Raw genomic sequence first — 12,954 nt, 5'->3', positions numbered from 1 at the left:
ATGTTAGCACACATATGTTGCCAGGGTGGGATAAGTTGCTTCCTCCTGGCAGTGGGGAAGCCTCCTATACCTTGAGGAATTTCCTCTGGTGTACTTACTATGGACTTTGTTATCCATGTGTATTAGTCAAGGTGCTTAGGAGAAACAGAACCAATAGAATAAATATAAACATATAGAAGTGGAGGTTTATTATAGGAATTGATTCACAAAGTTATGGGGGCTGAGAAGTCCCACAATCTGTCATCTGCAAGCTGGAGAACCAGAAAAGCTACTGATATAACTCAGCCCAAGTCCAAAGGCCTGAGAGCTAGGACCTCTGATGTGTAAGGGCAGGAGAAGATGGACATTCCAGAGGAGAGAGCAGATTCACCCTTCCTTCATCTTTTTGTTCCCTTCGAGCCCTCAATAGGTTGGATGATGCCCACCCACATTGGGGAGGGTGGGTCTCTTTACATAGTCTATGGAATCAAATGCTTATCTCTTTCTAGAAACATCCTCATGGACACACCCAGAAATAATGCTTAACTGGCTATCTGGGCATACTTAGCCCAGTCAAGTTGACATCTAAAATTAACATCACATAGTGGCTTTATCCAGCCAAGACCAACAGAAATATAACACTGTGACCTATGTCATTTAAAATTTCCTAGAACACAAGTTAAAGGAAGTAAATTTAAACAGATGAAACTGGGTTTTATGGGTTTTATAACATTTTTATTTAACCCAAGAAATCTAAATATTATTTCAAAAATGTACTCCCAATCTGTTGGAAGAACAACATAGGTTATATCCTTTTCTTCTTTCTGAGCCTTGAAAGTATTTTACAATTACGGCATATCTCAACTTAAAAGTTAAATTGGCCTGTTAGACTTGATTTGTATTGAAATTTCATAAGATTTACAGTTGTAAGAGAAGATTCACACAGAGTATTTTTTAGCCTCTTTTATGGAGTGACTGTTCTAGAATTTGACCCACTTTTTTAGTTGGTTTTGTGTATTTTTGTTTCATTGGACAGAATTACTTACAGAATTTGGCTTGATGTACTTTACCAGACGTAGGTAATGCCAATCTTGTCTCCCACTCACGTTTTCCACTGCCTCTGTGTCTGGTGAATTTTGATGAATACCTGCTCCTCATATATCTTAATATGATCCAATTTATAATTTTCTCTTATCTGTTTCTTTTTTTTTCCCCACTGAGGAAGATTTGCCCTGAGTAAACATCTGTTACCAATCTTCCTCTTTTTTTGCTCAAGGAAGATGAGCCCTGAGCTAACATCTGTACCAATCTTCTCCTATTTTGTATGTGGGTTGCTGCCAGAACATGGCTGATGAGTGGTGTAGGTCAATGACTGGGATCTGAGTCCATGTACCTGAGCTCAAAGTGGACTGCACTGAACTTAACCACTACACCACGGGTCTGACCCCTCTTTGACTTTTATTGTATCAAAAGGAAAACATTTTCTCCTCATTGTGAAAATGCTCTGCTCTCTCTCATTTAAAAAATTCAATCTATGTATTGTGTTTATGTTAGAACTAAAATTAAGAAGGAATTGAATCCAGCAAAAGGCTGGTTTACTGATATGGAAGACAGTTCAAGAGCAAATTTCCCAAGAAAACCACAGGGAGAAAGACATTGGAAAATTCAGCGTAGAATTACAAGACACGTGTGATCAAAAGGGGAGTAGACAGAATGTGGGCAGGAATTGATATCAGAAATGAAAATGCACAAGCCTGTTCCAAGACGGTGAAAGACATCAACCCACAGATTCAATTAATTCAACATTCTTTAAGCAGAGTGAATACACAGGAACTATTAAGGAGCTATAATATAGTCCGGAAACCAAAATTAATGTAAAGGACTTTAGAGACTATAGAGGCCAAATAAGCAAGGAAAAGGATAATTGGTGATTTCTAACCATAGATAAAATAAGATAGACATCACCAGAGCACCATTTTTAAAACGCTAAAACAAATCTCATGTCAAAACAGAATTCCGTATCCAGCCGCAACAGTGCACCAAATAATGATGTCTTAGGAAAACTTAGAGTGAAACTTTTCACTGTTAGCAGCCTTGAATTAGACAAAATACTAGAGTGAGTTACTAAGTCCAAAGGAAAATAATCCCAGATTGAGAACCAGGAATGCAGGAAGCAATAAAAGGAAAGTAAAGGATAATCTATAAATAAATACACATGAATTTTGTTTTATGATGCCATTGTAGAAACCCTCATGGAGATTAAAATACACGTAGAACTAAAATGGATGACAACAGTAATGCAAAAGTGGGGAAGGTTCAAAATAAAATTGAAATTGTTTACGGTATTAGAATTGGTGGGAGGTGGTAAAAGTAATTATTTGTATTAATTATATTAAGGATCCATGATTTAACCATTAGTGCAATTAAACCAAGATTTCTATATGATTGCAATTAAGCAGTTTATAGAGGAAATAATGGAATAATAAATGGATTAAATCAAAGCCAGTGAAGTAAAGAGAGTAAAGGAACATTCATTATTTAGATCAAAGGGAAAGGAAAGACTAAATTGCTTAGAATCATCTCAAATTTACTGGTAATTAGGTGAAATGTAAATGCACAAAATATTAATTTCTTTTTAATGGCTGTGTGATATGTTCTAGAGATATATTAATAAACTTTGGACATTCTTTTATTGACGATCATTTAAACAGTCTCCAATTGTTTCCTATAAAAATGTAAGTTGTATGTACATCTTTGTACATAGAAACTTCTATTCCTGTTTTTATAGAAGGTATCCATAGTGGGAGAAAAAGGAAACATCAAAATACTGATAGAAACTGCAAATACCACCTCCCCACACACAACTGTATTAAAATTTTTCCATTTATGAACAGTATCTGACAGTGTCAATAACCTGACATTTTTGTGTTTCAGTATAAAGATTTAGGCATTTCTCAAATCCCGTTGAGAAGAGACAGGATGTCTCCTCTGGATTATCCCCTGATTGGGTTATCCAATCTCTTCCTTGATAGAAGGGGAATCAGAGGCAGAAGTCACTGCCTTCTCCAGCAAGCCACAGGCTGTCTGCACATCAGGAGTGGGGTCAGCAGGACGAGTCTGCAGCCCTGGAGACACCTGCATCCACCTGGTTTCCCAGCCAGCCTACTCCGGTGAGTGTGGAATCCACACGGACGGCAAGAGTGTCCATGTGTATACTCTGTTCTTCTGTGGAAGCTCTTTAAGTCAGCAGACAGAAGCTCTTTAAAATAAGGAGCTATCTTATTGAAAGTTATTTCTAGGTGTTAATGTTCGTTAAGTCACGTTCAGGGCACCCTACTTTTTTGTATAGGGAGTTTTCCTGGGATAATAGGCCAGACGTTTGTTTTGTTTTGTCTTTAACAGCATCACTAGGAAATGGAAGTAGTATTAAGCCCTGCACTGTTTCAATTGTTCACCTTTCCAGAAAATTGTTAACCCACAATGTGCTCGGTCTTTTTTTTTTTTTTAAAAATCAGTTCTGTACTCCAACATCAGGTCATCAGTGAGTCCTTCCCTAATCTCGTCCTCATCAATGCTTTTAGTGAATTTCTTTCTCCCTTCTTCCCTCCTTGTCTCTCTTCCTCCATCCCTCCCTCTTGCTCTCTCTATCTTTGTGTCAGCCTTACTGTTTACCAGGAGCTGGTTACACCTAACACTATATTAGACACTCATTACTATGTTTATTAACTCTTTCCTCTCACCGAGATTAAAATAAACAGAGGCGGGGATATCGTTAAGTTAAATTCTGGATCATGGGTTTTAGTGCATAACTCGGCAGATAATAGGTGCTCTATAAATGGAAGGGTCAAATAATTTTCCCTCCAAACTGGGACATGTGGGGGAATGAAGTGGCGTCAATAATTACAGCAGGACAACAGGAATGAAGTGAGATTTATGGTTTTACTTTAAAAAAATATCTTCTGAAGACAGAAATGAGGGGCTTAAAAGGAAAGGTGTACTGATTAGGTTTACCTTTTTAACAGATTTTTGGGAGTAGAGTCTTATAATGGATTACAGAGAGAAGGGATGTGCTATCTTACTGATAATTTTTTGCAATACACCACAAAAAAGATTACGTCATTCTTCAATTCTAATTGAGTGAATTTGTTTGAAAAACTTAGAAAGGAATTTTTGAGTTTGAATAATTTCTTTCAATAGATATATCTGCACCTTCTAAGGTCAAAGCAAGAAGTGAATACAGCAGTGCAAAATATTAACGTCGACACTAGTCTTCACTTCATGGAGTATCCAATTTAGTGAGGAAAACAGTACGAAAGAAACAGATAATAATACACATACAATTAAAAACATTAACACAGAGAACATGTAATATTATTTTGATTGCTGGATCAGGGAAGGGCACTCTGTGGAGATGGTATTTTGTAGGAAATCTGAAAGGTGCTCAAGAATTATTCAAAAGTTGAGAATCTGTAGGTGGATTCAGGAGGGTGGATGGATTGCTCACTGATATATGAGTGTGGGGTGGCAGGGTGTCCAGAATGACACTCAGGGGTAGACAGGAAATTAGTACCAACAAGTAAGTTTAGGGGACCTTGACAGAGGGGTGAATTATTTGGAGAACTGGTTGGTTCAACTTGGCACCTGCTCAATGTGAGTTGAGATTTGTCACTGGTGTAGGGAGTGGGCAGATGAGTATTTGGGTCTCAGGGTTGAAGTAGGGTCTATGCTAATTCTATAGGCATTTCTAGTGCACTAATGGTATGTGAAGCCAGGAAAATGGATGGGAAGGGGGTGTGAATGTGGAATAAATGTGAGAGCAAGATTGACTTCTAAGGAGCATCAATTGTTGTGTTAGGTCAGATGGTGGAGCTGAGATTAACAAGGAGAGTTGGAAGAGAGAAGGAAGAGAGTCGGGGAGGAAAGATGGTTGTTTACTGGGGATGGGTCTGTGTGATGGGAATGCGGTGGGTCTGAGTTACTTATTTATGAACAGGAGAATATCAGAGTGAAGATGGGACTTGGGTGTGGAAGTGGAGTGGAGCATGTAAGGGCTGAGAGGTGTGTGATTTCACTGGAGATGAGGCACTAAAGGAGCCGTGAAAACTAGGAGACCGTGTGCCTACGGCAGAGCACAAAGAGACGCTGAAGACCTGAAATTTGGGGATACAAAGATGCCTGTGATCTCTGTATGCAAATGACAGTGGGTGGGGGGTACCAACATGTATGTAGTTGACAGTGACAGGTTGGGAAGAGGGAACATCCTCAGAGGAGGGTGGTGGAGGGAAATGTCTGGAGTTGGCACTGGGTAATGACCTGAGCTTTCTGTCCTTGACTCCTATCAGCTCGATGTCCCCAAATCTAGTTCTCCATGTGTGATGCCTGTGCCAGCAGCAGCAGCAGCATCTGGGACCACTTAGAAGTGCAAATTCTTGGCCCCACCTGCACCCTAGTTGAGTTGAAGTCCAGAAATCTGAGTTTTAACAACCATCCAGATGATTATGATGCAGAGAGTAACATGAGACACATTTCTCCAGGAAGAGAAGAGGGTGGAAGATCCAAATGAGCTGAGAACATTCTGCCTGGCTGGCAGTCTGCATCCCTCATTTTATTCAAGGTTCACATTTCACTTTGTTTTCAAAGGGGAAGCTCAAAAGAAATACGATGGCCCAGGTTTCAGAGAAGAAAGGACAAGTCCATTTAGCCAACTCCCAAGGGCGGACTCATTGGGAAAGGTCTGCCCTTCCTATAAGACTCACCAGCTGCATTTCCAGAGGCCAATCACAAGGATAACTTCCAATCCTGGCAATGAGGTCAGGTACAGTCAATGGCAGGAGACCTGGCAGAAGCCCCAGCGAGTCTGTGCATCCAGGAGACAGAAGCATCTCCAGGCCGGCAGCACTGAGGGAGAACTTTTAAGTCTTCAATATCACAAATACCTTAAAAATAATTGCACCTCATAATCCAGGGGAATCCCTGGGCCACAATGATGCTGGGTCTCTACACTCCAGCCCCGAGCCCACTGCTGCACAGTCTTCAAATTGGGCAGAGATGATCCCAGGAGCAGGTCTCTGTCTCCCACAGTCGGTTTGTACACAGCCAGTAACTTAGGGAGATATCTGCAGACAGAGTCAGGAAGTTAAAAAGCCAAGGGAGGGACTGGCTGAGGCCCTGAGGGCAGACAGGCTTGCCAGGGAGGCAGAGAGGGAGGAGCCAAGAAGGATGTTCTGAGAACTGAATGGAAACAGAAGCTTGTGCTGAAGAAGCCAAGAGGTGTAGCCCTGGGCAAGTGGCTCCCGTGAGCAGCCCTCAGTTTCACTCACCTCTTTTAATGTCAATCCTGCTCTGGACTGTGACACCTTGTCATATTAAAATTGTACTTTATTAATTCTTTTGAAAGACAAAAATGTGAAGAGTAGATGGTCTGGTGGGTAAGAGATCGGGTTTCGTGTGACAAGAAAGAAGATCTTTACTTGTCCTGGTACTCCACACTTTCTGTTTACCGTGATTTTTATTTACTTTTATATTAAATTCGACAGAGGTAATTTAGCTTGAGGGATCACTTAGTGTTTTTAGATATAATATTTTCTTCTAATATTTATGCTCAAGAAAAGATGATACCAACTGTAAAGAGCTTTTTTTAACATTAAATGAATTTGATTCCATAAAAATCTTATTTTATTAAACTTGCTTTTATATCTCATTCTAACATGTCGCATCCTTTTCTTCCATATTTTTGCCAAATACTAATTCAGACATAAGACATTTTTATATAATTTAATTAGCGCTTAGGCTACCTGTTACAGCCTTATCTGTTACTTAAAATTACCTGGGTGGTTTTTTAAATAGTTAACTTTAGGTTGTTAAGAAGGAAAATGTCCTTTGAGAACATTTTGCACTGAGAGAACCTTGGCAGCAGGCTCATTGCCTTCGCCCTGACACTAGGTTCTAAGTCAATGAAACTTGTCCTCTTACTTGTAACAGCTAGATCTTAAGTTAGCAGGAGGGAAGCCATGTTAGGGAAAGGAAGCAATATTGGAACTATGGCCCTGACTCACTCATCTCTGGGAATATGTTCTAGCCCACACGTAGTCTAGACGATTAAGCACCTCTCGCCTTTGCGATATACATGACCTGCTAGTTCCATGACACTTGCTTACATGTGTCTCCCAGCTGTGATAAGACAACTCTGTTCTCTCAGTTCCCCAGGAACATGACGATCTCCAGAAAGAAAAACTCTGCCTTGGTACCCATCAGAAATGACAGAAGAAAGGGATATCAAGGCGCCTTCAAGTCCATCACACCAGACGGTTGACATTACTAAACCCTCCTCCCTTGCCCATTTCTCCTATATAACTGCCTCGAGATTCTGTATGATTTTAAGATGCTTCTTCAGGACACTAGTCTCCCATCTTCCAATTATGCTAGCTAATCGTCTAAATTTTCCTTCTCAACCACTGGCTTGTCTGTAGTTGATTGGCACCAGATCGCAGCGAGCAGAATGAGCCCCTTTTTGCTTGATTATACGCTCACAGTGTAGGGCACAACGTAATTATTCAATTAACATGTTATGAACAATATTTGGTGGAAAAAGGTGGCAAGATACAGATGTGAGATGGGGGGACTCTTTCCCTAGCTCAGGAAGGAAAAGGACTTGAGGTGGTTTTGGAAGGATCTGGCATTTTCTGGACTTCCTTGAAAGATTAAGATAGAGCAGTTTTAGCAGTGGTGAGGAAAGAAGCCTGATTCTAGAGCGTCAAAGAGGGATTGAGAAACAGAAGGGCAGAGAGGGAGTGGAGGTGGGCAACTGTGCCTTGTGCCTCTTGACAGCGGCCTCCGGATTGAACATAATGACCGCTCCCTCCCAGAGCCAAGGCTTTGCTGTGGGGCTGGCTCCACCCTAGGACTGGGGTGTTCTAACGCCTCAGTGTCAGCTAATCCGCATATTCCAAACCCCGAGTCCTGGCACAGGGAGTGTCGAATGGCCCTCTCTGGTCCAACAGGATCCAGGCACAGGACCCTTTATGGAACCAGAGGAGGAGCCAGGGGCACACAGGGTTCTTACCTGCCAGACCTGGAGTTCTGGGAAGCGGAGCTGAGTGAGGTCACAGGGCAGGAGCAGCTGACAGGGTTTGAGGCCACCTGGGAAGAAAGCGTGGTAGGAGTGGGCGTGAGGGATGGTCAGAACAAGACCTGCCCCCTCACTTGTATCCTGCCTGTATCTGTGCCTGGACATAATCTACTCCTCAAGTCTCATTAACATGAGCTGATTTCTTCCCTCACTGAATCTTTTCTTTCTTCTTATATTCTGTTATATTACCTTAAGTTAATTTTAGTCGGGTTTTCTCTCCCATATATTTAAATTATTTCTGACTGATTCCTAGATGTAGACTATGATTTCAGTGAGTTACCTTGAAAAACGGAGACTTAACATGTGACAACTGAGGACCTGAGAAATTTAAATGATGGCATCTGGCATGGCCAACGCTCTTCAGGACATCCATCTCATAAGCCACGTGATAATTACAATTTTTAAGACAAGGTACTATTAAGTTTTGATGGTTTAAGCGAGAACAAAGGGGCAGCCCTCCAATTGACTCAGTTTACCAACAGCAGAGATCCCCCCTTACCTCCTACAGCTCCTGGCGGTTCCTGCCTCCTTGGTTTGTGGCAGCAGATCTACGACCTCTGCCCCGTCTTTCAAACGATCTTCTCCCCTCCATGTCTCTGTGTCCTCTCCTCTTCTTATAAGGACACCAGTCATTCAGCTCAGGCCCTACCCGATATCCAGGATGAGCTCATCATCCTCAGGTCTTTAATCACATCTACAAAGACTCTGTTTCCAAATAAGATCACAGTCCGACGTTCAGGGTGGACAGGGACTTTTGGCAGACATTTTGCAACCCACTACCTCCTCTGCCCTCAAGCTGGGGATGGGAGAAATCCACGCAGGAAGTGACCTTCTTGTGCCTGGTGGGACCTGAAGGGCTGACGTCAGCAGCAGCCATACAAAGTACACAGACAGTCTTCATGGCTCAGGCAGACCTGAATGATAATAATATTGGAAGAGTCATCTTCCTCAAAAGTACTTGATTCAAAGTAATAAAGTTAAAAATCATAATACAATTTTTTTGAAATTGTGATGTTGATTTTTTTTTTTAGGATTGGCCCTAAGCTAACATCTGTTGCCAATCTCTTTTGATTTTCCTTCTCCCCAAAGCTCCTCAGCACATAGTTGTATATTCTAACTGTAGGTCCTTCCAGTTCTGCTATGCGGGACACTGCCTCAGCACGGCTTGATAAGCAGTGCTAGGTCCATGCCCAGGATTTGAACCAGTGAAACCCTGGGCCTCTGAAGCAGAGTGCGTGAAAATAACCACTCAGCCATGGGGCCAGCCCCCTTATGTTGATTCTTAAATTCATATGGAAGAGAAATTTTACAAAGTGAAAGAAAAAAATTTCTTTTCTTTTCTTCTTCTTTTTTTTTTTTGCTGAGGAAGATTAGCCCTGAGCTAACATGTGTTGCCAATCTTCCTTTTGTTTTTTGCTTGAGAAAGTTTAGCTCTGAGCTACTATCTGTGCCAATCTCCCTCCACTTTGTAAGTGGGTCATCACCTCAGCATGGCTGACAAGTGGTACAGGTCCAAACCCAGGATCTGAACCCATGAGCTTGGACTGCCAAAACGGAGAAAGCTGAACTGAACCACGATGCTACAGGGCCACTGCTGAAAGAAGAATTTTGGAAAACCACCCACCAACAAAATGAACATGAAGGAGAATAGGACAATGGTAACATATCAAAACATTTCCCCAGTCCTGTTAACAAAAATGGCAGACTAACATGCTCACAGAATCAGTCTATCCACTGAAGCAACCATTCAGCTAGACAAACTGACAGAATCAACTGTTCCAGAACTCTGGCATATAACAAAACTCACATCAACCAGAGGAGTGATGAATGAAGGAAGAGGTGGCTGAATTTGGGTAAAACATTGCAGCATTTTTGGTTAATGCAGACACACTGCCGTTCCCTGGTTCAGTGGAGGATGTGAGGATGGAGCCCAGACTCCTTGAATGGCTCCCTGGTGCCAGGGGACAGACATCAACCTGGTTCTCAAAACAGGGTGATTGTGACTGGATGGCAGTGACCTGTCTGTCGGGTCCCTGAGGGACCAGAGCAGAAGCAGACAGGTATTTCTCCCCCTCAGGCTGAAAAGATTTTCCAGGTGGTGGCACGACCTGATGAAAGATTTAAAGGTCTATGCTACTGGGAGACACCTGGGCAAGTGATGATGGCCGGGGCAAGCCACAGACGGACCCAAAAATCTGGAAAGGAGACACCTGAGGAGGAAGTTTTCTGGCTAATAAAGGGTTAGAAGGGCCACTGCATGTCCCAGGGAGCCAGAGTGCAATGTGGATGCCCAGAGCCGGATGCGTGTTCAGAAAAGAACTGAGAAGCCCCTGGGCTTACACCTCTGGCAGATTTGTGGGCTCCATGCAAGTAGGTGGTGAAGTGTAAGGAAGAGACGCAGGGGGCCCAGCTACGAAGACTGGGAGAGTTGGGTCTTTTTGTTTTTCAACTGTGTTCTTTTGGATCCTTGCATTTAAAGAAATCTCTGAGATAACCAAAAGGAGACTTCAGTGACCACTCACATCAAGAAATACGGTCTTTGTAAAAATAGGCTGAAAATTCACTAAACAAAAGGAGGATTACACCTCATCAAAAGTAGCAACAGCAAAACCTGGGGAGGGGGAGAATCTGATCTTCACAATGACCACACTGTAATACGCCAAATGTCGAGTTTCCAACAAAATTACAGGCAATATGAAGCTACAGGAAAGCATAGTGCATTCATATGAAATAAAATGAAAATCGACAAATGTCCCTGAGGAAGCCCAGCCATTGGACTTAAGAGACCGAGACTTTAAAACAACTGTCTTATATATGCTCTAAGGGCTGCCTGAAAGCTGTGATAAAGAACTAAAGAAAATCAAGAGAATGACATCTCAGTTCACAGAGAATATCAATAAAGAGAGAGAATTTGTAAACAGAACCATATAGAAATAATCGAGGATTACAGCTGCATTTCTGCCTCCCTTCTCTAGCCTTAAGAAACCACTAACCCACTTCCTGTCTGTACAGATTTGCCTAAATTTGGCATTTCATATAAACGGAATCATATATGCTGTCTTCTTTGACCAGCTTCTTTCACTTCGCAATAGGTCTTCAAGGTTCCTCCATGTTGTAGCAAGCGTCCTTCACATCTGTTATGGCCCAATAAGATACAGTGTATGGATATACGGATCACATTTTGTTTACCCATTCATTAGTTGATGGCCATCTGAGTTCCTCTGGTCCACCTTTTGTGGGTCCCACTTGCACCTTCAGTGACCTTGGACCAATGTCTCCCATCACCCTTCTTATTCTCTGCCATCCAGTCAGCTCAGACCTGCTTAGACACCAGGTCTTTTCAACATAAACACTCGTCGAGTCCTTAGGAAGGGTCATAAAACCAGAGATTGGGATGGGTAGAGGCCACCCCACTGAAGATTGTGAAGGCCAACACATGCTTTCTAGGTGCAGCAACTTTAATAGAAACTATTAGAGCAGAAATTCCCAAAGTTGCTGGCATGTTGGGTCTCCAGTAGTTCCTCTTAACTTTAAGTACAGGGTCTCCTAGGAGACATCTGCCATCGTTTTTGGTTTCTCACCCACTGAACTCCTATCTTCTCTGAGGGCTTCCCCCACTTTATGATCCTGGGGGAAGAAAACACCAGCTTCCCAATCTAAAAGCAGAAAATGCCAGATACTTCCATTTGCAGCCTCCCCTCTGCAGCCAGGGTACAGTTCCATGAATCCAGCACTCAGGTAGACCCTGACCTCAGAGGCAGGAGCATCGCTCTAATGATAACGGATTTGGACAACGGCTAACAGAGGCAGCTTCAGTGGACCCCCAAGCCCAGGTCCCTGTCCTCCCAGAGGCCCCGATTGTAACAAACCTTCTGTTGCACACAATTAAAACCATGAATAAGAGAACCCGGCGTTGGTGTCGGAAGTGGGCAGAGGGTCAGGAAGGGCCCACAGTTTGCATTCCAGCCTCAGTCTTGGATGATGGGGGGCCTCTGCGCAGACCCCCGGTCAGCCAGCGCGGTCACTGCACCCCAGCGGCCTTCCTCACGTGTTGGGTAGTTGGGCTCAGCGCAAGTCAGAGGCTGCACCCCCAAGGGGTCAGTCCCCGCTGGGGACATCAGCGCCAGACTCAACGGGGCCATCAAGTCCGGAGGATCCAGCCGTGGGGACGCGCGTCCTCGTCGTGGGCGGAGGACACGCCGTTGTCCGGCCAAACCGCCCCGCACCGTGGGCAGCGGCGGGGCCGGAGGAGCGGGGAGGAGGGTAGCGGGGGACCGGCGACCACGACCCTCTTCGAGGGGCGCTCGGGGCTGCTCGGGCGCCTGGAAAGCTCCGCGCTCGTCCTCCACGGCTCCTTCCAGCCCAGCCGCCTTCATTTTCCGCCGTCCCCGCCTTGGCATGCCTGTGCGGCGCCGCCAGCCTCCGCGCTCTCTACCGCTCAACGGCCTCTCCGTTCTTCCCAACGGAACCTCGGCTCGGCTCTCTCCGCCACTTCTCGCAGCTTTTCGGCTTCGCTCGGCTCTCCCCGCCAGGCCTCGGGTCCTTCCGCCCGGCCTCCGCTCTTTTCTTCGCATCTTCGTCTCTTTCCGTTCATCTTCGTCTCTTTCCGCCTAACCTCGGCTCTCCCCGCCTCCCCGCGCCGCTCCTCGGCTCAGTGGTTGCCTGAACCAGCTCTCTCCTCCTGGCTTCGGCTTTCTCTGATTTCGCTGGCAGATTTCGGCTCTTTCGCCTTTCCCCGCCTCGCCCTGGGCTCCGCTGGGCTCTCTCTGTCTCGCCAGGTCTTTGTGTCCGCGGGCAGAGGTGGTTCAAACTTACCTCCTCCTCATTGTGGTACCTGAGTTCCACTT

At 44.1% G+C, this 12,954-nt stretch overlaps 1 protein-coding gene across 1 annotated transcript; it reads right to left on the bottom strand.

Annotated features, from left to right (window-relative positions):
- Window positions 1–3,890: 3,890 nt before the first annotated feature.
- LOC103544975 (uncharacterized) lies at window positions 3,891–12,681 on the bottom strand. The gene is made up of 4 exons (XM_070606866.1): window positions 11,977–12,681; window positions 8,607–9,021; window positions 8,042–8,118; window positions 3,891–6,095 (listed from the first exon to the last, which is right to left on the bottom strand). Exon 1 carries the CDS (start codon window positions 12,679–12,681, stop codon window positions 12,076–12,078), a length of 606 nt encoding a protein of 201 aa, XP_070462967.1. The 3' UTR covers window positions 3,891–6,095; window positions 8,042–8,118; window positions 8,607–9,021; window positions 11,977–12,075.
- Window positions 12,682–12,954: the final 273 nt, after the last annotated feature.

The sequence above is a fragment of the Equus przewalskii genome, unplaced genomic scaffold (assembly GCF_037783145.1).
Source record: "Equus przewalskii isolate Varuska unplaced genomic scaffold, EquPr2 contig_9514, whole genome shotgun sequence".
Taxonomy (NCBI): Eukaryota; Metazoa; Chordata; class Mammalia; order Perissodactyla; family Equidae; genus Equus; species Equus przewalskii.
The sequence above is the reverse complement of the archived record's forward strand: the minus strand, read 5'-3'. Positions and strand labels throughout refer to the sequence as shown.